Genomic DNA, 24,666 nt, shown 5'->3' on the forward strand with positions numbered 1-24,666 from the left:
TCTCACTAAGCCTTCTATCGCTTATTGAATTTGAATTCAAATATGGATAAAAGTGTATATTCAAATGTATTCTCGAATATATTTAACTAATAAAATATGCCCATCTTCTTAAATTGGAAATTTCGACTCCATGGATCTATTTGAGGGACAAGTTACCAAGGCTGGCCTCTTTTTTTCCTTGCCTAACTTTTTGGGATAAGTGCGATGGAAGTCCTAAAACTTGTCACGAAAATGTAATTGAATCTAAAAATTGCAAAAAAGTGCAATTAAGTCTTAAAACTTGTCAAAATTGTTCAAGTAAGTCTTAAAGTTAACACCGTCGAGTTTTATTGAAGGAAAATGATGACGTGGTATTTTAAATTATTTTTTATTTTTCAGTTGGATTTTTAAAATAATTTTTTATTCAATTTTATAAAAATTATATTTAAGAACTAAAATTCATTTTTTTAAAAACTACTAAAAAGAAGGAAAAAAAAAAAAAAGGGCAAGAGGAGGCGGCCGCCATCGCCAGGGGGTCGGCAACGGTCGTTGGCCGTCGCTCAACCGGGGGCGAGGCCTTGCTGGCCCCCAAGCAAGGGCCGGCGACCCTCGCCGACGGGGTGAGGGCCCCTAGATCTCGGCACGCCGACCCTCGCCGGGGGCCGACTACCATCGCCAACCCTTGGTGAGGCCTCAGCGGCCCTCGCCTTAGGCCGGGCGGGGCTCACCTAGGCGAGGCCTCGCCTCGGGGGCCGCCGAGGCCTCGCCCGGGCTGGCGACGATGCCGGCCCGTGAGGGCCAACGTGCCCGCATCTAGGTGCCCTCACCTGCGTTAGGTGAGGGTCGCCGGCCCTCCGGTGATGAGCGACCGGCAACTCCTACCCTTTTCTTTTTTTTTTCTTTTTTTTAACAGTTTTTAAAAAAATGAAATTTAGTTTTTAAATATAATTTTCAAAAAATTGAATAAAAAATATTTTAAAAAGCCAACTAGAAAATAAAAAAATCATTTAATATACTACGTCGCGCCATGTCGCATTATTTTCCGTTAATAAGACTAGAGGTGTTAATTTTAGGACTCAATTGAACCATTTTGATAAGTTTTAGAACTTGATTGCACTTTTTGCAAGTTTTATGACTCAATTACATTTTCATGGCAAGTTTTAAGACTTTCGCAACACTTATCTCTAACTTTTTTATCCTGTAGAATCATTCAAACCTCATTTATGGCCTAGGAAAAGTGCCAAAAAAGTCATAAACCTTTTGTCTTTGTGCTGATTTAATCCTAAACCTTTTTTTTGTGCCGATTTAGTTCCAAACCTTTTTACGTTGTGCCAATTCAGTCATTTTCGACCAATTTTTGCTAATTGGACGCCAACCGGCCGACGTAGCAGCGATCGACGGGCGACCGGCTGGAGGAAGAAGAGGAGAAGAAAAAAATAACAATAAATAAATATTAAAATATTAAAATATTAAAATATTATTAAAAGTTATCCACATCAGCGTCGATTATATCACGTTAGCCGGTCGACGTCCAATCAGCAAAATCCGGCCAAAATTGGCCATAAATGATTGAATTGACACAACGTAAAAAGGTTTAGGATTAAATTGGCACCAAAAAAATGTTTAGAATTAAATTGGCACAAAAACAAAAGGTTTATGACTTTTTTGGCACTTTTCCCTTTATGGCCTATGCTATATCATCATGGCAACAAAGAAACTGATCTGAACAACTCAGGAAGGTAGTCCAGGACAATTTTTCAAGAACAAGATGCAAACACAATGAATTATATAAGAGAGAGAGAGAGAGATTAATAGTGTTGGGGGTCAAGCGAGGCAAGTCTCTAGGAGCGCTAGATCTTGAGTGTGAGAGAGGCGAAGATGAAACATAGACAAAAGAAAGTGCGAGTGAGATGAAGATGAGACATGGAGGAGAGGGGAGTATTGAGCGAGAGAGACGAGATAAAGAGTCAAGAGAAGAATTGTAATCTCGAAACAAAACAAAAAAGAATATAGATTGTCGAAATGTATGTGCAAGTTGTGTTAAAAAAAGTTTCATATCCAATAATTGATGTGATTTGGAGTAAGTACTATATCTAGTTAATCCATAACTCATTGGTTCAAACTTTTAGATGAATGTGGATTTGGCATTCGTCAACAAATTCGAACTTAAACTCTTTGCGAGCAATCTCCTTTACCGAAAGGTATTGAGCTTTCAAATAGGTAGTGAAAAAAGAAAGCCAAATCGGCGAGAGATGTGCACGCGAGTTGGACGAGTTGAATTTGAGTTTTTCTTAGTTGTCATCTATTCTAGAGAAGTTGGGGCCGGATGTCGAAGAATTTACCAGAGTGAAAGTAAGAACCGAATTAATTTGCCCTCTCTAAACGGAATTGAAACGTGGGCCTTATCATATGGGCTGGAAAACTCGCCCGCAGGCCGTGCCGAAGACCAAACTGGGCCGGCATAAAATAGACAGGGTCCGTTTTCTGGACCGAGCCCCTTCCCATCCGCAGACAGGCCTGGCGAGCCCGCGACTGGGAAGCCTCGTGATCCGGGAGCAAGCCGAACCTTCTGGTCTGACTGGGACCCAGGCGCGGGATTCCAAAAAGAAGGGGAAAATCGGGGCCGTCGATACACGGGCCCCACCAATCGACCCCACGTAGATCCGGGCGCGGACGATGGAGGCTCGGCCGGAACAAGGAGGGTGGAGGGGCCACCGTCGTACCATTTCCATTTCACCACTTCGCACTCCGTCTGCCAGGTCGAGAAGAGGCGGGAAAAAGAGAAACGCCGAGAGAGGGAAAGGAAGGAAGGAAGGAGAAGGAGATGAAGGAGAGAGGGAAGGGGGCGGGAGATCGGTGGACGAGGTACACCCAGTGGAAGTCGCTCGTCCCCGTCCTCTACGACTGGCTCGCCAACCACAACCTCGTCTGGCCCTCCCTCTCCTGCAGGTTCTCCCTCTCTCTCTCTCTCCTAGGGTTTCTCGGCCGCTTCTCGTGCGCTGTCTTTCTCTCTCTTTCTTAGCTCCTCTCGTTTCGCATTGCCGCCGAGGGAGTGTAGATGGTGCCTTGTTTTTTACCCTGAGCCGCTTGGAATTCCTTCCCAACCTCACGTGGCTTCTGGTTGTGACCTGACCGTAGACACGTGCGCATTGGTCCGTTTCTTTTCGTTTTTTTTTATAGGAGGAGATGGTTGTGAGGTTTTTTTTAACCCGGTGATGGCGACCGGCGAGCGACGACTACGTCTCGGAGTCGTCGAGTGGGGTTAGGCTGTACGCGTCATTTTTGAGCCGTCGCAGCTGCGTTCCGTGCTTAGTCTCGTCGAAGATCCGAGCGTTTTCGGTTCTTTCCGTTTTCCGCCTCGTCTCGGGTCCAATCCCTTCGAAGCAGATGTTTCTCTTTTACCCGTGACATGTGTGTTTGTTCGGCATTCGGAAGCTACGAGATATCTAATGCGAATGTTTGGGCTGTTGTGACTTTTTAATTCCAACAGATGGGGTCCACAGCTCGAGCAAGCTACTTACAAAAATCGACAGCGTCTTTACCTATCTGAACAGGCAAGATTCTTCTTCAGATCCAAGAAATGAAAGAATTGATGAAAGGGTCAATGTTTTTAGCTTGATTTATAAGTAGAACGAAGTGGTTCTTTTACTGTCTCGTGGCATAACTGCAAGAAACTTTAGTTTCAAGAAATTTGATTCGTGGATTTTTGTACTACAATTTAGATTGGGGCCGATTTCCACTGATTCATAATTGTATGACTTCGTCCATCTCTTCCTTTTACAGTCACATGTGCTTTGTTCGATATTGTTTCTTTTTACTATGGGTTGTCCTTTGAAGTCTAGATAGTCTAATACGGATGATGTAAATATGCATTATTATGAGCATAGATTCTGATGCATCATCTTATTCTACACAGACAGATGGCAGTGTTCCAAATACACTTGTTATTGCAAATGTCGAGGTTGTCAAACCAAGAGTTGCAGCTGCAGAGCATATCTCTCAGGTACTTGTTCATTGGGTTTTAGTGTCTCTCCCTTGAAAGTTAACCTGTCTACATTAAAGCGTATGGTCATTCCCTTTCATGAAGTCATACTATGAATGGACTTGTAGCACTGATGGTTTACTTTGACAGTTTAATGAAGAAGCTCGCTCTCCCTTTGTCAAGAAGTTCAAAACTATTATACATCCTGGGGAGGTAACTCATCTTCTTTCCTTGTGCTGGTATAATTTAGGTGGCATTTGTTCGCTGATTAAATGCAATTATTGATTTCAAATTTTTAGTTTTTCCCCTTTCCCAATGGGGGAAATTGGTTATCATGACATATAGTCGAAACTGGGTCCTTTTTCTTAATGGACTTTATTTCCTTATTGATGACAAGCGTTAGAACCATTGTGCACCGCACGTGTTGATTGGTGAGGAATTTGGACTTTACCATCTGTAATTGCTTAAGGAATTGGTAGCTTACAGGCTATACTGTTCAGTTAGTGGCCAAGAGATGCATGCTAAATGGTTTATTAAGTTTGGCATGCAATTGCCCAAAACTTTTGGTCCCCTGTAGACTAGAAAGGGAAGTTTTTTCAACTTTTTAGTCCCTTCATGTCAAAAGAATGATCACACTTTGGCATTTTCTGTTTCACTATAAATATGGTTTTATAGGCTTTCTGCGGTATGTTTTTATCTTTTATAGTGAAGATTTGCTATGGAATATGGGCTCCATTTTTATTATTATCCTGTTCAGAATTAATCTAAAAGTGATCTATTTGCTATTCCTCCTTACTCTGGAAAGGGTGCTGGGTGCAATGTAAGCTATAGAAAGTTGGTTTGCTACTTCTTGTCTCAAAAACATGTGTATCATTGTTCTTAAGAAATCCGGCCAAGCGAGAGAAATCAATATTGCTCTCCATTTTTGTGATTGACTGCTATTAACCTGTTTTGGCTAGTGTGCACTAGACTTGCCTTGACAATCTTTCTTCACTCAGTGAATTTTGTTGCTTCACTGCTTCCGATGAGTGAAGTAAATCTTGTGGGCTGTTGAAATGCAGGTAAACAGGATCAGGGAGCTGCCCCAAAACAGTAAGATAGTAGCAACTCACACCGATAGCCCTGATGTAAGCAGTACTTTTTGTGTATTATTGTTTGATGAGGAGTTTTAGATCTTCTCCTATCTCTTGTGGTTTTAATAATGGACTAGTTAATGGTCAAATGTTCTCTCTGTTAATGCAGGTCCTCATCTGGGATGTTGAGACCCAGCCTAATCGCCATGCTGTTTTAGGTGCTTCAACTTCACGTCCAGATCTGGTGTGTTGAATAGAAACAAACTTTTCAAACATGGCCAGTGATTGACAGTGTTGATCATAATCATATGGAATTGTGTTCTTGTCAATCAGTTAGTATATTGTCACAGGAAATTGTTGGGTTCCTATTGATTAATCTAAAACCAGTAACAATTTGTTCTGCAGATACTCACCGGGCATAAAGATAATGCTGAGTTTGCTCTTGCAATGTCCCCAACCGAACCTTTCGTTCTTTCTGGAGGTTAGTAGTTGTGATTGTCAAATTCCTTTTTCCTTTCAGCTTTATGATGTCTCAATATGTCCCCAACTGAACCAATCATTCTTTCTCTAGCTCTAGCTGTGTCTCTTGATGAACCCTTGATTATTTCTCTGGCTTTGTATTCCTTGCAACAGGTTCGATTATTTTGAGTGTGAACATATGGCATGTTTTAGTATAATGGTACCATGTCAGGGTTGAATCGACTCAATTTTTTTTGTTCCTTATGGAACGAAGAAGAGTAATCAGATAGTCAGACTGGTGATGTTAGACAATGATGCCAGAACTAGCCAGAGCTATGAGCTTCAATGTCGTTTGATTTGCTTAGAGCTGAAAAATGGCCACATGAGCAAATTGCAGGGCTCATTTGTTTATTGCTATGTTGTACTGACAGATTGCTTCATATGTAGCCGAGTTTGGTAGCTTCTTGGATTATGGAGATGGTTTCACATTGTAGCTAGATATGTGCAGATACTAGATTGCAAGTGATTCACTGAGTGTGACTAGTGTTTGTCATCAGTGAATAAAAAACTGAAATTTTGCTGGGTATCGTATTGTCCTGAAGGTTTCCGAGTTGTTCTTATAAGTTCTCTCTTGTTGGTTTTGTGGCAGGTAAAGACAGATATGTAGTTTTATGGAGCATTCAAGATCATATCTCAACTTTGGCTGCAGATCCTGGGTCTGCAAAATCTCCAGGGTCTGCTGGAACCAACAATAAGCAGTCTTCTAAGGCTGCTGGTGGCAATGATAAGACTGGGGACAGCCCTTCAATTGAACCTCGTGGAGTCTACCTGGGGCATGGCGACACTGTTGAGGATGTGACTTTCTGCCCGTCGAGGTAGCTCACTATAAAGGCAGACGTTATTCATCAAATGCAATATGATTCACTTACACTTTTGTCATTATTATAGGTCCTTTCCGTTAATATCACTTAGTTTGAACCTAATTATCGCTACTTACATCTTAAGAAGGCAAAGATGAAAAAAAATTGCAAATTTTGGTCAGATATATCGGCAGTTAACGCTTGACTCTTTATTATGTTTTCTGCATTTGTTGCAGTGCACAGGAGTTCTGTAGTGTGGGGGATGATTCTTGTCTCATCCTATGGGATGCAAGAACTGGCTCTTCTCCAGCTATCAAGGTTAGGGTTGTAAGCAAGTCGAACTACCTGTAGCTACTCGAACTCGACTAGCAAATTACTTGAGTCCGGCTTTCTTCCGAATTATTTTATTTATCCCTAAGTGTTGATTCCTTTGAAGTCTTTGGTTTTGATTTACTCAGTGGACTTCTGGTTGTCTATTTCACAGGTTGAAAGCTCATCATGCTGATCTCCATTGTGTTGATTGGAATCCTCATGATGTAAACCTGATTCTAACTGGGTACTGGAATTATGCTGAATTTTGCAATTGTTTATTTAAGAATTGTTTCTGGAGAAGCTCATATCTTGCTAGTTGCTTGACCTTTAGTCTAGTTTTTACTGAACCTCAGCTACTGGTTCTTCCCTCCTCCCCTCTTCAGGTCAGCTGATAATACAGTTCGCATGTTTGACCGCCGAAACCTTACTTCGGGGGGAGTTGGATCACCTGTCCATACTTTTGAGGGTCACAATGCTGCTGTGCTCTGTGTACAGGTCTGCTGCTGGCTTCCATAATCTCTATTGTAAAAAGTCACTTCAAATATCATTGGTTCTTAATTTTGGAACAGGATGTCCTCACCTTTCTTTCCAAGTTTACAAAAAATCATCGTCACTTCAACTATTTTTTCCAGTGGTCTCCAGACAAGTCATCTGTCTTTGGAAGTTCTGCTGAGGATGGCATTTTAAATATCTGGGATCATGAAAAGGTGCAAAATTGTTGAGTATTTTGAATGATAGTGCATCTCTCTTGTCTCCTGTAATATTTTTATTTTATAGGAGTATCATGGTAGCAGAAGGTGGAATGATACTTCTGCTTTCCTTTTCTGGCTTTATGGCAGTAGCTCTCTGTTGGTTCTGTCTACAATTTATTTTATATCTTTTCTAGCAGCTAGGTTCTAAATGGGAGGCGCCTCTTGGTTTTCTTTAATATACTCAATAATTTATCCAAAGGAAAAAAGGAAAACGGAAAGGGGAGTTTGTCCAGGAAATGAGTCACTGACCTAGGAATTTGTGATATCCTACTAAGAGCACTCACTATGCATCCACAATCATCTGAAAATGGATCATAGGATCAACTTACGTCAGTTACTTGCACTAACTGGACGCAAGAGCAGGTTGGTAACTTGGTATGACCAATTGTATTCTAACTTCTTGAACTTTGGTGTATGACGTGCTTATATTTGGCGCATAAAACAGAGTATAGCAGCTACAATATTGTTAGCTTTGCCTTCATTTTTAAGGTGCTATTCATTTTACTTCACCTGGTCCTTTTGGTTGTTCCTCATAGGACGAGTTTAGTGAGTACTTTTCTTGGCAGTTGTTAGTCTGCTGCTTTAAGTACTTCATTGAGATAAGATAGTCTACGGGGAAGAGATATGGTACTGGATAGGATGCAATGGTAAAAAAGAGATCTAGTGTTTTCATCACATGGGAAAAACTCAATGCTGAAGTTCTCTTATATTTTCATAAAATGATATTATTAACAATACTTCCTACATTATTTCGTGTTATTTGTCGATAAATCTTTTGTTGCTTTCCAGATTGGTAGAAAGATAGAGACCGTGGGTTCAAAAGTACCCAATTCTCCTCCAGGGTTATTCTTCCGTCATGCTGGGCACAGGTGCCAAATTTGCTTGCTTCTCTTAGGTTGATCAATAGTTCTTCCAACTTTGACCTTTAATTGATGTTCTTATTGCTTATAGGGACAAGGTTGTTGACTTCCATTGGAATTCATCCGATCCCTGGACAATTGTTAGTGTTTCTGATGATGGTGAAAGTACTGGTGGAGGTGGTACACTGCAGGTAGTTTCACTTTCACACCTTTCGCATTTATGCAAACCATCGGTTTTACCCTTAAATGCATGTCGACGGTTTCATTCATATTTCACTGTCAGGACTTAATGATACATTCTTGTGCTTGTGGTGGTTGGAAATTTGTTCTGAAATAAAGGATATATCTGTTGACTTTTATGCTGATAGCTAGCATTGATGTAGCCTTTCTATTTGGATATATGCTCTGCATTACTAATAAGTTATCTTGAACAGTCGTATGTTTGATTGGGTCCAAATTGTTTACTGCAGATATGGCGGATGATCGATTTGATTTACAGACCTGAGGAAGAAGTTCTGGCTGAGCTGGACAAATTCAAGTCTCACATTCTCTCTTGCACCTCTTGAACTTCTCATAATAAGAAGAAAGATCAGCAAGGTTGATGACTAACTTGAAGTGGGAAGCAAGTTAACCGCGTTCGATTGTTGTGTAAAAAGGAGCTCATCATCCTCGAGTTTCATCCTTTTTTATGATGCTAGGGATTATTTAGTGCGTCTGCTTGAGGTTTAGTTTTGTCTCGGTGTGGACATGGAGTCTACAAACGTGTTCTCCAGCATTGCTTAAGGCCATGGCTGAGAGGCTCGTTTTGGTTGCTTCATTGGATTATGAAGAGATTGCTTAATACTTAATCAGTGCATCTGTTTTGTTTGCTGATATTTTGGACCGTGAAAACTAGATCAGTTAGTTGATAAGCTTAGAACCTACAAGAGGTGCAACCTCCTGAGGTTGAAATAGGCCTGGTTACTTCCATTTGGTTGACCCGGATGACTAGAATCAACCTGTAACACATGCACGCTCTCTCTCTCTCTCTCTCTCTCTCTCTCTCTCTCTCAAATAGACAGCTGGGAACTAAGGTGTAATTATCATTTTGGGGCCTTTAATCCTGAGAACTCCGGTGTTCATGTGCAATTTCATGTGCCCCAGCTAAGGATGATTTTGGATGTTCTCTTGGAGATCAGGTTTTGCATAGATTCCTTTAGCATGGATTGAAATCTTCCGCTTGGTATATTCCGAAGTTATAAATAGATGGTGAATCCTTAGGGCTCAAGCGATGGACCAGGCATCTCTTTGCCGACATGAAATGAATGAATGTCGTAAAAGCAAAGAGAAAAGACGATGATTAAATAAAGGGGCTAACGCCACTAACCAAATCCGGCAATAGCAGGATGTGACGAATTTTTGGAACCTTTGTGAAGTAGTACAAATTTTTGCAACTTTAAAAGTACTAAATAGTCGGCTTTACAATATCAGCTGTACTTATAACAATCGCATGACATCCATAAACGGCCTAAGAGGCCTTCGGTTTTTACCACAAAACACCAATACCGGGCCATAAGGCAGTGTCGGTGCGCAACATCTTTTTGGTTCCTACAATCGACATTTTTGAACCCCAATGTCACATTATCCTAGGAGACGCCAAAGTTGCTTGAGATGGAGAAAATTTACAGTTTCGTCTACATATATTCCAAAACAAACTTGCACTTTTTCTTTTTCTTTAGGGCCATTGAGCAAAGTTTCGCTTGTCTTTGGGCCAACAAAGAGAGAAAAGTTCCGTTTTCTCATAAGTTAAGAACCCTAAACCAAATCCTTTCCACTGCTACACACATTAACATTGCAATATTAACACCAACCAAAAAACATTCAGAGAGAGAAGCGATGACCAAAACTGAGATCACCCACTGACGGCTGATCGATCCCTCGTTAATCTGACAGGCTTCAGATCTAAATGTCAACATCCCTAGTCAGCAAAAGGCTTCGACAACATCAGAAGATCACCCATGTTTCTCCTTCCCCAAAATCACTTGGACTCGCGTCCATATCTCCATGACAACGTTGGAGGTGGTCAGACCAAACTAAGTGTTCACGTCTCAGGCCCTGAAGCATGGCATCAAAAACCATATGTGGCCTTGATGAAGTAAGAATTCGAAGAATATACACAGTAGAGGTGCTAGTCTTTGTACTCGGTCAGCAAAGGCAGCGTTTAAATTAGTTTGAGCCTGCTCTTGATTTCTTCGTTTTCTGCCTGCAAGTGGTGAAAGGGAGAAAACGTTAGCAAAATCCCCAAAAGAAAGGAAACCCAGCCTAGGTATTTGACAAGGAACCAACCAAAAAGAATCTTTCTTTTCTTGTGCTAGTAGCTCTTCAAATGAAATATCTGGGACTTCTGACTCTTCAGCTTCCATCGGTTCACCAGATTTAGCCTTCAACTCCATGCAGGCACCAACTTCAAGCATCTATATATAGAGAGAGAGAGAGAGAGAGAGAGAGAGAGAGAGAGAGATCAAAAATATAGCGCCTATAGATAAACACAAGCAACTGATTGAAACAGGGAGAGACGACAGGAATATCAGGCGTAGGTAATTTATGATCCAATTATTGCAAGATACTTCAAAGGATCACTCGAAAAAAACAAATTGTGAAGTAAATGCTTTCACTCTTAATTAACAGACTTCAACCAGAATTAAGATGTGCATCTTGCAATTCTACTGCCAATAGCACAATTGCTAAAGCAGAAATGTCACCTTCTTGTAGGCTGGTGAGAGTTTGAGCTGCTGTTGGAGCCAGTTATAAACAAATGCATCTTCTTCAAGTCTCTTCTGTTCCAACTCTAACTTGTATATCTGGGTTTAAACAATTTAAGAGCATGAAGATTGTAAAATCCATGTTCTACTAATAAAATCACATTGGATTCATGGCAAACCTGCTGACGAAGTCGCTCAAAGGAGGATCTATCCGCCTTAAAAAGCAAGGCTTTTGCTATTGTAAACTTGCGCTGTATAACCTCCGACCTGCGTACAAAGTTCAACTGTTAAGAGTCTGTCACTATACACAGATCTTGAGATAACAAGAAAAGGTAGATCCAAGAAATAGAAATTCTATAGACAGCATGCTCAGCTCCTAGGCAAAGATGATTGAGACTACTCGAAACATTTTGAAAACTCAAAATAGGAAAACAAAAAGGGGCTAACAGACACAGTAATCATGAGTCAAACATAAAAATTACACGTTATTTTATGAGATATTCAAAACCCCCCAACACCACAATAAGTTGGCGAACCCTGTTTTATTTGGGGATCAGTTGTAAGTTCAAAATTTCGTTGGGAGCAAAGACATACAAAAAGAGCCCAAGACTGAAAAAAGAGCTCACTTACAGAGAAGCTATAGACCTTTAAAAGTGTGAAGGTTAAAATTTAGGAGATGAATTTTTTTTAGCTAGCATTTAATAGATGATGTGACACTTACTTGTGCTGTAGCTCATTTCTAGCCTCAACCAAGCAATTAGCAAACTGGCTGACCTGCAAAATGGTAGAAGATGCAAAACTTAAAGCCCTTAGCAAATGCAAGTGAGCCCAAATAACCTGAGATTCCTTCCACATAAAAATGAGCATTTTGGCATGTGCAAAGCTTTACCAAATAAGTACGAATACGAACTTCTTAACTGAAGGTGAAAAAAACTATTTTGACCAAGGAAGAAGATTGACCTACAGTCTGCTTAACATATAAAAAAATAAAAAAGGACCCTGAAAAACAAATTCACACAAACTTAACACAAAAGATGAGAAGTACAGTATCGTGATAAATCATTAGAAGAAACCAAAAAAGTCATTTCCAACACATCTAGCAAAATCTCTAGTACCAGCAATTGTCATTGACATAATAAAACCTCGACACGTGTAGCATAAACAAACAAAGATCATTTGCCAATTCCAAAAGATTGATTTGCAATTGCTTTTTCAGGGAATCACAAAAGGTTTTGAAACTAGAAGATCATATAATTTAAATAAGAAGAAATTCAGCAGATATATTATGATGCAGCATCTCTACCACGCCTACATGCAAAAGCAAAGGGCATAGGGTATCGTTTGTGCCTTGCGTTTATCAAATACTTTCCCTCAACAGACTTCTTAATTATTCATAACCTCAAAAGTAATGGCCAAATGTCGTATGAATGTGCACCGCGTTAGAATTTTACTTCCATAAGTTCAGAAGGCTGCCAATTTAATGGATTTGACATTAACACAGTTCGCCATCCCATAAACTGATTTAACCAGGGAAACTTGTTGAAACTACTTAAAAGTAACACACAAAAATCTTCCAAAATTATGGCACAAGCATCGCAAATGCATCCAGACTCGCCGGTATATGACACAGATAAGAGCTTCATCATCCAAATTCAGCATTCCAATTTCACGATATACAAAAGCATCATGAATTTCAAATCGAATTAATACGGACATTATTACCACCCAAAAGCATTCAACAGCTCATTGACCTAAAACCAATAGCATTATAAAACCGCCGCATCTTTCTGGCTCAAAATTCAACCTAAAACCTATCTAAATCAATTGCAGAAACAAAAAAGAAAAGAAATTTCGAAATGCAAAGAAATATTAAAGAAAGAAAGAAAAACCTGAGCAAGGGTCAATCCTTTGGACTCATGGCACTTGACGAGCTCATCATAGTGCTGCTTGATCCTCCTCTGCGTGGCACTGCTGGAAGAGGTAAATGGGTACAGGCAAATCAGTTCGGGCTTCTCCGACACGGGCCGACCCGAACCCGACTTCCCCTCATTCCCTTCCTCCTCGGCAGCCCTCTCATCCGACCTACTCTTGCTCTTCTTCTTGGCCCTCTTCTTCTTCCTCTTCCCGACCTGGGCCGGCCCGGGACAGCAGTGCTCCGACCCGGACACCGACTCGTCGGCGTCGCTGCACAGGCTCGCGGCATCGGAGGGCAAGATCTCGAGCAGCAGGGAATGGGTCAAGTGGGTCGGGTCGGGCTCAGGCTCTGGCTCTCGGGCCCCATCGTCCCCGTCGGCGACGGGCGGCGTTGACGGGCGGCGGCGGCGGCGGCGGTCGTCGTCGTCCTGCTTGGGGCTCTCGGCGCGGGTGCGGCGGAGCTTCTTGAACAGAGAGAAGGAGGCGAGGAAGAAGGAGAGGACGGCGAGGGTGAGGAAGGCGGAGTAGAGGAGGGAGAACATGAATTGGCCGTCGGTAGAAGGGTCACAAGAAGGCGACGACGGCGACGACGGCGGCGACGGCGGCCGTGGAAATGGAGGATCAACCGCGAGGTGGAAAGCCATGGCCGCCATCAAGGCGCGTCATTCGCGGAGGAGATAGAGAGATAGAGATAGAGATAGAGAGAGAAAGAGAGAGGAAGAGAGATTTCTTGGGTTCGCTTTACGGTGAGGTAAGGGGAAAGCGAAAGTGACGATGTCTAGAGAGAGAAAGAGAGAGGAGAAGTAGAGAGAGAGAGAGAGAGAGGAAGAGAGGATGAAGGTTGCTGTTTTGGAGCTTCTGAAACCTTCGGAATCTACTGAGGTTTTTTCCTAGTACCGGTCGCACTGCGCGTGACGGAAAACGTGGTACTTCCGTAGAAATATTACGATGCCGTGTATAACTGATATTTTGGAATTCTTATCTAATTTAAGGTCAAATGTGCTTAACGAATGACAAGTGTTTTGAAAGCCATTCCTTAATGCGACCCCCTTATATTTTCTCGAGGTATCATATAAATTAAGAAGAAGGGATAGGGACATATATAATATTTAAACTTTAGTTTAATGTGGACCCTAAACTTTAGTGTAACGTGGCATGTGCTCTTTGAATTTTTAATTTGTTCAATATAATTCTTGGATTTTCATTACATATTCAACTTAATCCCTCAATTATATGAAAATATTTAATATAGTCTCTCCATTAATTTAAGTTTAGTGATAATATTGAACATTTTTATATATTTAAGGGATTAAATTGAATATATACAAAAAAAAATTCAAGGATTAGAATTGAAAGCTTAAGGCCATATTGCATATTTGGCTATAATTTAGGGATCATATTAAATAAATTGAAAGTTTGTGAGTGATATTGTACATTGAGCCAAAGTCCAACAACTATTTCTATCATCTTCCCTAAGAAGAACCCGAGTTTCTATGTCACTATCAACGAAAAAGAATTCTTTCTATAAAGTATTTGAATGCACATGTTACTATCCAAAAGAAGCTTTATAAAGTAACGAGAATCTTCTACATACGATATGTTATTCTATAAATGTGTAAGTTAATAACTTCATCTGGTAGGTCACGTATTTTAATGGTGAAATTCTATATTTTTCAATATTATAAGCAAACTGATCAAAAACCCTTCAAATTTTAAATTTTGTTTTGCGCTTTTTACAAATCGAATGATTCTTCATTAATTAGTGATTGAAATATTTGGTAATGAGACGATTCCGCAGATTTTTATCTTCAAATTTTTTACACAAAATACATCCGCAATTTCATTAATGTGAACAAAAGGAATTATTTGCATCAATGGTATCATGATTTTTATGAAAACTCAATTTTTCATAATTTGAGATTATTTGGACCAAGGCAACGTGACAATGGATTTTGTAAATAGACTAGACATATGACTTTATGCTTTTTGCTTGACAATCCCAATTGAATGAATCAAATGGGAGTTGAATTTGATTTCTCCACTCCGTTTGAAATATCAAGTCTCGGTTGTTTTCTAGCTCGATGGTATGAATTCAAATCAACTTAGAAAGGGAGAAATTCATGAAGGGGATTGATCTTTGACCTATTAGGGCCAGCATGGTAACGTTTTGTTTCTCCCTATTTCTGTTCTTTTATTTCTTAGAATAAAAATAACAGAAATCCATTTAGTAACGTCAATTTATTTTTCTACTCCCCGAAATACAAAAATAGCTAGGCAATAGATTTAGAATAGAAATAAGAAATTAAAAAAAAAAAAGTAGCTTCTTGTTCCCAAAAACAATTTCTAGAATTAAACCAATTTTTGCCTTTCTTTTTCTCTTTTATTTTTCTTGCTTGCTACAATCTTAGGTGGTCGCCTGCCAACTACCAGCCACCTCCGGCCGGCTGTGGCCACCGCCGACTATCGTTGACCACCGCCTGATCGACGATTCGTCGCCGTCGCCGTCGCCGTCTGATTGTCATCGCTACCACCCACAACCCACCGGCCACCCCCGACCGCCGATAACCACCACCGATCACCATTGTCACCGCTGACCACCGGCCGCTGCTGCACGACCTCCGACCATCGCAACTGACCTCCGCCGCATGATCGCCAGCCACCAACCGTTGCCGCTAACCGCCGCCGCATGATCACCACCCATAGCCCATCGACCACGGCCAATCGCCGACGGCCAATGGGCTGTGGGTGGCGATTGTGCAACAACAAGCGACGGCCGACGGCAACAAGTAACAAACGATGAGTGACGGGCAACGATTGGCGGTCCATGAGTAAAAATAAAAAATCAATAAATACAAAAAAAAAAAAATCGTACCAAACACATTTATATTATTTTTCTATTTTAAAATATAAATTTTTGTGTAATTACCAAACACCTTATTTTATTTAAAAATTGTTTTCTAAAATAAAAATAAAAAAAAATTATTTTTAAAAAGAAGCTGTTTCCCGGCCAAGAAGCGCACCCTTAATTTCTCATCCGAGCCTGCATCTTTCACATCATGACCTACCCAGATTTCAGAAAAAGTAAGATATGATCAGGTGTTCTCAAAAGCCTGCTAGGAATAGACCATCCAATGCAATTCCATCACTTCCTAAGTAGACCACACCTCCGGCTATTGATGGAGACACCGACGATCCAAGAGGCCTTGCATGGCTCAGAGATATCTCCAAGAGACAAAATAGCATTAGTTGAGAGACTATTAAAAGAAGGTTTGATATGATAATCTTCTAGAGAGAGAGAGAGAGAGAGAGACAGAGATCTGAAATGGCCATTGATGAAAATGATGCTCAAGGGGACTATTATTGTATAAGGGTGACATCTTACGCAAAGAGCCATCAATTGGTGAGACTGAGCCCATGCTTGCATGGGCTTTTGATAAGATTTCTTCTAGGCCTGGTTCATCATGAAGGTCAATGAACTATTTCCACGCGCTTCTCCTCCTCCAGAATCTTTGCTTCTTGTGCCGCAGGTTACTTTCGACTTTGAGTACACAGTTCACTTTCTTCGATTTCCTCTTTGATGCGTGGAATATATCGCTAAACTCAAGGGTCATCAAAGTGTTCTTTTTCCCTTTTTCTTAAAATGAGAACTTCCTGAGCCATCGAAACGAATGGTCCATTCCCACGCCAGTACTTGCCGGTTTACTGGCTCATGTACATGAACAAACATGGTAAGTAGGAGCCAGGTCTGTATAAACAGACGAGTTGAGTTATCACTCAGAATGAAGATTCGAGCACCAGACTTGAGAATGAATTCATTAAGACAAGGCCCAGCAATGATGAACTCACAACATGATTTTGGACTACATAATTGATTAGACATTTGAAACATTTGTTACAAATTTTGCTTCTAGGAAGTCAAATCCAATGGCAAATATATTAAAAAGAAAAGTTGGAAGCCAGAGGCTTCCATCTTTTGAAAAATACACCAGAAAGCACATGGACTCAATTGATTGTGGTCTCAATGTGCTATCTCCCACTTCTCTATAACTTGCAGGGAAACAAAGCTAAGAGAAACTGAATATGTATATACAGATAAAGCTTGTAGCTATCATCTCCAGGAATCTTGGCAGGGCCTTTCGCCGTGCGTGTTGTCATGTATCTGTACAACTTCACCTTGGAAAAGCTGAGACAGATCGTTCTAGGAATTATGGACACATTGAACTTAATTTACCAAAATGCGGAACCTTCGTTCCGTCAGATTCAGACTTTTTTGTAGGCAATCAGGAGCAAATCGCCTCCACAGACAGCTTCTTCATGACACTAGGGCACGGATCTCCGCCAAATATTTCAGGAGTGACAGGAACTGTGCACGAGTTTTGGCCAACACAAGTCTGCGAAAGAAGCAGTTCTCAAGGTCAATAAAGCCCAGAAGTACGTATGCAAATGTAGCAAAACTAGGAAAGAAGGAACTCAAGAATGTGCAATTGTTGCATACCTTTTGGAAGACATCATATGAGTGGAAGGCATGGCAACTTCCCTCACGGAAGCTTCCACAAATGCCTTCTGGTGTTCCAAAGCTGGCAAACTTGATGGATGAGATTTTCTGTCCCGGTGAGCATGATAGATGGGCTTTAGGCCTCAGCGGCTTGTTGACTTTCCCAGATGCTTGCATTTGATAATTCATGAGAGTTGGCTGCCACTCGTAAATATCAGCACACACGCTATCAACGTCTCTCCTAACCAAGGAAATCCCATTCGGGTCCCCGCCCCATTCTTCAAAAACAACTAACAAGTTCCCCGTCGGATTAAGCCATGAACGAGGAACGTGATACCTGAAATTTTTAATCACAAGTCAGTAGAGAATTTTTGGTTGAGGCTGCTTATAGAAAGAGATTGAAATGAGTTATAGCATTCCTCTCACCATCTCTGTGAAGCTTCACCACAATTGCTTAGACATTTCTTCTCACCGTAGGTCCCGGCATAATTACAACCGCCACAAGTACCAGATGCTTTATAAGCAGGCCAGTACCGCCCAATGCTCTGTCCATTAATCCAAATTTGACCTTTGCCCATGCTATTCATATCCAGAGCCAGTGGAGTATTACCAGCGGGAGCACTGAAAGTAGTCTGGAACATGATTTGAGGATGTTAATAGGTTAATTAACGTTTAAGTTTATAGCTGTTTTGTCAGAATGAAAAACATTCAGAGGTTCTGCAGAATTCACTGCTCTGATACAAAAGGCATCGATGGTTTGGTACTGGCTTTATGTCAAGATACTTACTTTGAACCATGTGAGTGGCTGCTTCCGAGCCACTAAAGATCCCTCAGCCCACTCAACCGAGGAACTCCCTGTGAGAGAATGAAGGTTCAAGGCTTCTCCTTTAAGACCGACCTATACCAGAAAAAAAAGTACATTTAGACAACTTTGAGCATTTCAAAATGACAAAAGAAGACATGGAAGGATGTCAGAGACAAACCTTATAAGACCATTTCTGCCGTGACAAGTCCCTCTTCCCTTCATTGAGACCGTACAATGTTACAGGACCAAGGACACCCGCATTCCATCTCTCAAAATGTGGACCAACATTCTGGTGAGAATAGAAAAAAGAGAAACATAATAAATTAAGTCCACAAGTTAAAAACATATTGAGGTTGACGTAGATGCAAGAAAGGATGAAGAATGCCCACCGGTAGCCCAACGGCAATACTTAACAATGCAATTCTATTTGTACCAGCTCTCAGCTTGACACCTTGATTGAAAGTAAGTTTTGGAAATTCCAGACTTCCGTATGCAGTTCCTGCATGAAAATGAAGTCTAAGTCAGAAGACAGAAACTACCATCTGACTATACTACCTATGCGCACATACATTAAAAAGACTGCATGCATTGATGAAGGGCAATATGTTGTCTGATTTTAGTTTTCATTTTGGCATTCAACTTCTTACTCAGACCTTCTTTTCCCAAGTTAGTTGACATTACAAACACAAGGATGAGTAGCCTGCTCTGCTTGCAGTGTGCTACTGTTTAAGTTTGGAACTTTTCATGTTGAAATTGCATGGCTGTTCATGATGAGCTTTTTAAGATTTCCTTTCCACAAAAAGCTTTTAAACAGGGCACGAGAGTGATACAACTAAATGATAGATGCGGCACAGTAAAGGTAAGAAGTGCTCCGCACCTGAGGCTTGGCCATTGACAAAAACATGCAAGGCATGACCAGCTGATTGGACAGTAAGAGTTGGATATTTTCCGCTTCTTAAGAACCCTTCCTTGGAATTAATGTATACACTGTAAAGAGACGAAAACAGAAGACAAAAATTTTTAAGATGGAGAACTGCTTCAATGTGAAGTGATCTTAGCACAAAGTCGTTGCTCCTTTTCTTCCCTTTAAAAGTTAAGTAGTGTTGGTTATTCCTCACTTACTCTGTGATGTACCACAGATAATCAGAGACATCTCTTGTAGTATTTATCTGCTCTAACAACCCAGCCATTGTAAACGAATTGTCTTCGTATCCAGCGGGTTCTTCATTGTATGCCTGCCAAGAGAAGCCTCCATGAATGGGAACAGGAGTCATCTTCATCCGTGCACTCTGAGCACCAACCTGCATAGCAATTTCAACATGTATTCAGTTTTGCCATTGCAAGATACTCTTTTTACAAGAACTTTGGTTCTCATACCAGTGACTATAGTCTATAGCTGAAGACAGAAACATAGGATAAAGTGCAACTCCACCACGTGCTAATTATGCAATGATATGGACAGAAATATAGAAGACTGGATCAAAGCAATTATTTTAGAGCTGTGGATACTCTGTCCACATGCCTTCTTTCATTCTGTCTTTCTTTTAACCTTTCCTGGTCATGGCTTACCATGTCTTGAGGATGTAAATATGACAATCACCCTGAAATCTACAGTGTCAAAAATAAAAATAAAAGTGGTCCTGTAACTCACCCTAGCAGTGTTATATACAGTGTTCTTGCAGTCAGGTAATATGCTGATGGACCAAGGAGGAAGGTTATAATGCATATTCCCCCAAGAAACTTTTGCAAAAGCATTTGAATGGTAATTTGAAAGGAATGCAGCACACGCCCCGGACTTTGATCTGAATACATGAGCCTGCATTTAAGTAAAGAGGACCATGAACTCACTAGCTCAAATTCAATCCAATCGGAGATAGGTCAAAATTGAAGCTAACCTCTTCATAGTTCCCAAGTTTTGTCACAGTAGGATTACCAGATACTAAAGCTGGTTCACAAAGCTTTATCGCTCTGTGCAAATCTTTTAGATGGCCCCATTTGGGTTGCCTCAATAATCCTGAAAAGAGAAGATGGAAGAGATCCTCTCAGTCACCTAAACTTATAAATTCAATGATGTTATCAATCTTGTTGTCACTTGTAAATCTTCAGCAAAATAAATGAAATGAAGATGGCCTGGTATATTATATTGCAAAATGTCGTTTTCCTTCTTTTATGGGCAAGTTCTGGTATAAAAGTACATAGACAGATTGATAGGTTAATTGCCAAAGGTAATTTCATTCTTTTCTATCATAAAAAATATATGTTATTATTTAGGGTGGACCTGCGCAATGGTCTATTCAATAAGAGGTTTATTCCAAGTAAGGACAACATTTTATGCAGAGGAAAGCAATGTTAATTCAACAAAGTAGTGCAAAAATCTACAGCCTTTCGAGAGCACAAGGCCAAAGGAAGCGACAGTCAATTTCCAGAACAAAGCTTTCACATATGAAGTGTCAGTAGAGTGACAACATGAACCTATTATGCCGAGAAGGTCATAACCATAATTCCATCAAAGAGTCACCATCTATCTTAACACATAACAACAGTACTTATTACTCGACGACATGCCACTTTGACTAGGCCATCCATTTAAACTTTTTTCGACAAAGATGGGAACTTGAGGCAGGAAACTTCTAATAATAACAAGAAACCACTTACTGTAATTATTTAGTACAGAGGATCACCCTCAGAGAACCTAATAATGGTGGTTATTCAGTACTACTCATACAACAGAAACCACGTACCGTATTCATCGAGGGGAGCATCATAGTCATAGCTAGCAGCAATGAATGGACCACCAGCAGTTCGGCCAAAATTTGTTCCTCCATGGTACTGTTATTGCAAAGAGAGCCTCAGTGCAGCTCAAACAAAACTAGCTACATTTATGAATTTGAAGAAACTATCGTAGTACCATATAGTAGTTGATGAACGCTCCACCCTTCTTTATGAATCTTGCAACTGAGAAGGCCAGATCTTCAACTGGACGGTTAGGAACTGGACCTCCAAACTCAGTGTACCTGCATGAAAGGAAAACAGAGGAATCAGAAAAAGGAAACACCATGACTGGTAAGACTTGCACAGCATTGAACTTCAAGAAAGGATGTAAGAATTTACCAGCCTGTCCATGCTTCTGTCCACATCTTGGGCTTATAAGCCTTGTTGGGAGAGAAATAGTCGCAGTAGAAGCCATTGCAAGTATTGATCTATTGCAAAAAGATGAGATGCAAGCGTTACCCAAATTGACGACAGTAACTGAAACAACAGAAATCAATCCTCCAATGGACCATCTCTGGAAAGCACAATTTATAAGTGTGCTTTGAGCCAATCGAATATTACTGAGATCATTTCTTTTATGTTTCTAATCAGGTAAACTAAGTATTTACTTGTTACTGACATTACTGAAGCTGAAATTTGAACTACTAGGAAAACTTAACAGTGACATGGGTCCCGCTAACATTACAAGAAGACAATAGGATAAAGGAAGCTAAAACTGTACAGTGCAAGATATCTGATTTTAGAAAGTGTAAGAGTGAGCCATGTGCAATGTCAACTAATTATTAAAGCAACCATGAGTTGTCTGGAGAGAACACTGTGTTGTTGCAACCCCACCAAACGATGAGGGATTGTGTCATGAGAAACATCCATCTCAACAATAAGATCAGAAACATTCATGGTTCCAGAACCGAGAACTTCAAGAGGGTGCTCACAATAGGATCAGGGGCATCATCTTGCTTGCACATGACCCACGGGACACCAGTGCCTAGACCCACTGCCATTTCGGCTGCCCATTTGGTGTAAGCTCGACCCGATGCACCAATTTCGTACTCCATGGGTCCATATTCATTCTCAATCTGAATCACAGACAATCACAATCAGACACCGCCTAAAAGAGATATCTCAGTAAATTTTTTCATCCAATGATTAACAAGCAATGTCATTGGAACAGTGAATCATGAACCTGGGACAAGATTATGGGTCCGCCCTGCGACTCAAACAGCCGTTCTGCTTTCATCATGTTGACAATCTTTGTTGTGAACTTTTGCATGTAATACTTCAAGATGGCAAGAAAAAATTCAGTAAATATAACAAATTCATTTTTAAGAGAAAGAAATTTGAAGACAATAAAAAATGTCTAACCTTGAATGGTCCATTATCTGTTCTGAAGCTAATACCACGGACGTATTTCAGCCAAACAGGGAACCCACTGGAAGCAGAAACAAGTTTAGAAAAGACTTGCCAAAAACCTCACATGAAAATAGAAATTTTCTTCTATTTCTAGGACTAGGATAAATCAACTACATTACCCGAAATTCCACTCAGCACAGACATAAGGCCCGACTCTGAGATGGACGTAGAGGCCTGCTTGTTGCGCGAGCTTGACAAATTTCACGAGATCATAGTTTCCCTCAAAGTTGTACTGAAGCAAAATAAAGCAAATTTAATCAGAATTAAACCTTTTTAACTTTTATAAGTAGCCTTAATAATGAAAAGAAAAATGATGGACTAGTTCTGTTACTTTGCCAGGTGAAGGCTCATGGCCATTCCAGAAAACATAAGTCTGAATGACATCCAAACCTCCTTCTTTTGCCTTCCGAATGAGATCTGGCCACATCTGCAACCAAGCAAAGTTGAAGGCCATAAATTTTCCAGAAACAAATTCTTAAGCTGACCAGCAAAAAAAGAGCCTTTTTTTTTTTAAATATTTTCAAAATAAAGCAGCTTTTTGCTAAGATAAGAAAAGAGATGCTGTAGTGATAAAAAGCGCAATATAGAGAGGCCCATTTCCAGCATGATAGCGAAAAGTGAGGGGGCGGAAAGATCATTCAGCCGAAAATGGAGACACATTCAACCTAAAAATAAGGAATAAAAGGAGAAAAAAAAAGAAAAAAGAAAGGAGCTACCTCAGGAGTGCTTCTGGGGTAGTGAATGGACCCAGAAATGAGGATCCTTCTCTGCCCATTAATCGTAATGGCCTTAGCATCATAAGACACGGAGGCTGTCACAGAAGTACAGAAAACCCACGAAACCAGTACCACCACAACCACATTCCACATTACTACATCCACCGCCCTCAAACCCATGCCACGAATGGATCAAAAAGAAGGAAGAAGGACCCTCGTCCCCAAAAAAACGCGTTTCTTCTTATTTCTTGCTTGCGCCCACTTTATTCTATTCCTGATCAGAGAAGGCAGCACGAGCAAGTGACGGGCAAGGCCAAGAAAAAGAGGTGCTCGTGAAATTCTTGTTCCCTAGCCGCCCTCTCTCTCTCTCTCTTTTGTTTTCTTGTCAACAAGGAAAAAAGAAATTTGAAAATGTGAGAACGGGCATGGAAGAGGGAAAAGAAAAAACAAGAACGAGGTTGACACTTCACAGTGCTTGCAGAGACCACTGACTGTGGATTAGCCTAGTGCTGATGCTTGCTGAAAAATGGAGCTCCCTGCTGCTTATAAACACCGGAGCATGGAGGGTTTGAAAACGAAGGCGGGACCAGCCCTTAGGACTTTCGGTCCCACCCTCGATGCTCTGGCTCCCAGTGACATTTTAGAGCTTCTTCATTCAACAACAAAAGTGAACTTCTTTCCTCCAATAAATTCGAGAAAATTCAAGACTGCCGGGCCGATTTTCCATCGGCAAGAACAGAAAATGGCAGCATTGGCAGGTGGTGGTTAAGGAGCCATAATGACTGTAGAGGTTTTAAATGAATGCTGTACTAATTGCTTGCGGGAACTGCAAATATTCATTTTCTGGACAAAACGAAAATATATATATATATATATATATATATATATTTATTTTATTTTTTTGTATTTTCGGAAAATATGGAAAAAGTTCTGAGCTTTAACTTTTCCTTCAGATGTCAGTAAAAATTCTACTGTTTGATGTGTTTAGCACTTGAAAGGTACAAAAAGATCATAAGGTCAAGAGCACCCCCGCCACGCAAAATGTTTTCCTCCCCTTTTTCCATTAAATAATTTCAAGAAATGGAAACGAATAATCCCAAATTAGATAAAAATATTTCCTCGTTTCCATTTTAATTTATGGAAAGAGGTGAAGGTTTTTTTTTTTTTTTTGCCCAGAAGCACAAGCAAACCGACTCTTCTAATTCCCCATCTTCATTCCCATGCCTTTGTGCTTGAATCGAGAATAGAAAGACAGGTATTTATTATCGTTGCACGCTCATCCCCTTTCCAAAGACCTGCTAAAATAAAATAAAATAATGAGCCACTTTCATAGGCAACCCGAATGAGTCTATGTATAATTTTTTTTCAAGTGAAGAGTATGTGAAATAGAATTTTAAATTCAATTGTTAATTTCCCACGAAACTTATTTCTTCTTTCCACGGACAATTTCATGTGATTGGCAACAATTTCACGGGCTTGCAGTTAAAAACGACATGGTTTTGAGTTACAAGCTGATATATCAAAATTTAAATTAAT

At 40.4% G+C, this 24,666-nt stretch overlaps 3 protein-coding genes across 3 annotated transcripts; 1 reads left to right on the forward strand and 2 right to left on the reverse strand.

Moving 5' to 3' along the window:
* The first annotated feature begins 2,770 nt into the window (after positions 1–2,770).
* LOC104423025 (WD-40 repeat-containing protein MSI4) lies at positions 2,771–9,152 on the forward strand. Its single transcript, XM_039303659.1, has 15 exons — positions 2,771–2,928; positions 3,470–3,533; positions 3,896–3,982; positions 4,112–4,174; positions 5,023–5,088; positions 5,204–5,278; positions 5,440–5,515; positions 6,143–6,368; positions 6,590–6,688; positions 6,838–6,909; positions 7,049–7,160; positions 7,298–7,372; positions 8,207–8,286; positions 8,369–8,468; positions 8,748–9,152. The coding sequence occupies exons 1-15, from the start codon at positions 2,804–2,806 to the stop codon at positions 8,841–8,843; spliced, it is 1,416 nt and encodes a 471-aa protein (XP_039159593.1). The 5' UTR covers positions 2,771–2,803; the 3' UTR covers positions 8,844–9,152.
* Positions 9,153–9,928: 776 nt separating this feature from the next.
* Positions 9,929–13,804, reverse strand: LOC104423026. The gene is made up of 6 exons (XM_010035483.3): positions 12,908–13,804; positions 11,740–11,792; positions 11,198–11,285; positions 11,019–11,117; positions 10,603–10,730; positions 9,929–10,519 (listed from the first exon to the last, which is right to left on the reverse strand). The coding sequence occupies exons 1-6, from the start codon at positions 13,583–13,585 to the stop codon at positions 10,483–10,485; spliced, it is 1,083 nt and encodes a 360-aa protein (XP_010033785.2). The 5' UTR covers positions 13,586–13,804; the 3' UTR covers positions 9,929–10,482.
* Positions 13,805–16,766: 2,962 nt separating this feature from the next.
* Positions 16,767–23,657, reverse strand: LOC104423027 (beta-galactosidase 1). The gene is made up of 19 exons (XM_010035484.3): positions 23,131–23,657; positions 22,746–22,841; positions 22,534–22,646; positions 22,367–22,433; positions 22,188–22,280; positions 21,937–22,080; positions 21,344–21,432; positions 21,141–21,246; positions 20,974–21,061; positions 20,128–20,246; positions 19,884–20,048; positions 19,355–19,533; positions 19,110–19,219; positions 18,622–18,731; positions 18,411–18,521; positions 18,215–18,325; positions 17,854–18,059; positions 17,428–17,764; positions 16,767–17,323 (listed from the first exon to the last, which is right to left on the reverse strand). Exons 1-19 carry the CDS (start codon positions 23,308–23,310, stop codon positions 17,213–17,215), a joined length of 2,535 nt encoding a protein of 844 aa, XP_010033786.2. The 5' UTR covers positions 23,311–23,657; the 3' UTR covers positions 16,767–17,212.
* Between the last annotated feature and the right edge of the window lie 1,009 nt (positions 23,658–24,666).

Source organism: Eucalyptus grandis, chromosome 10 (genome assembly GCF_016545825.1).
Source record: "Eucalyptus grandis isolate ANBG69807.140 chromosome 10, ASM1654582v1, whole genome shotgun sequence".
Classification (NCBI taxonomy): domain Eukaryota; kingdom Viridiplantae; phylum Streptophyta; class Magnoliopsida; order Myrtales; family Myrtaceae; genus Eucalyptus; species Eucalyptus grandis.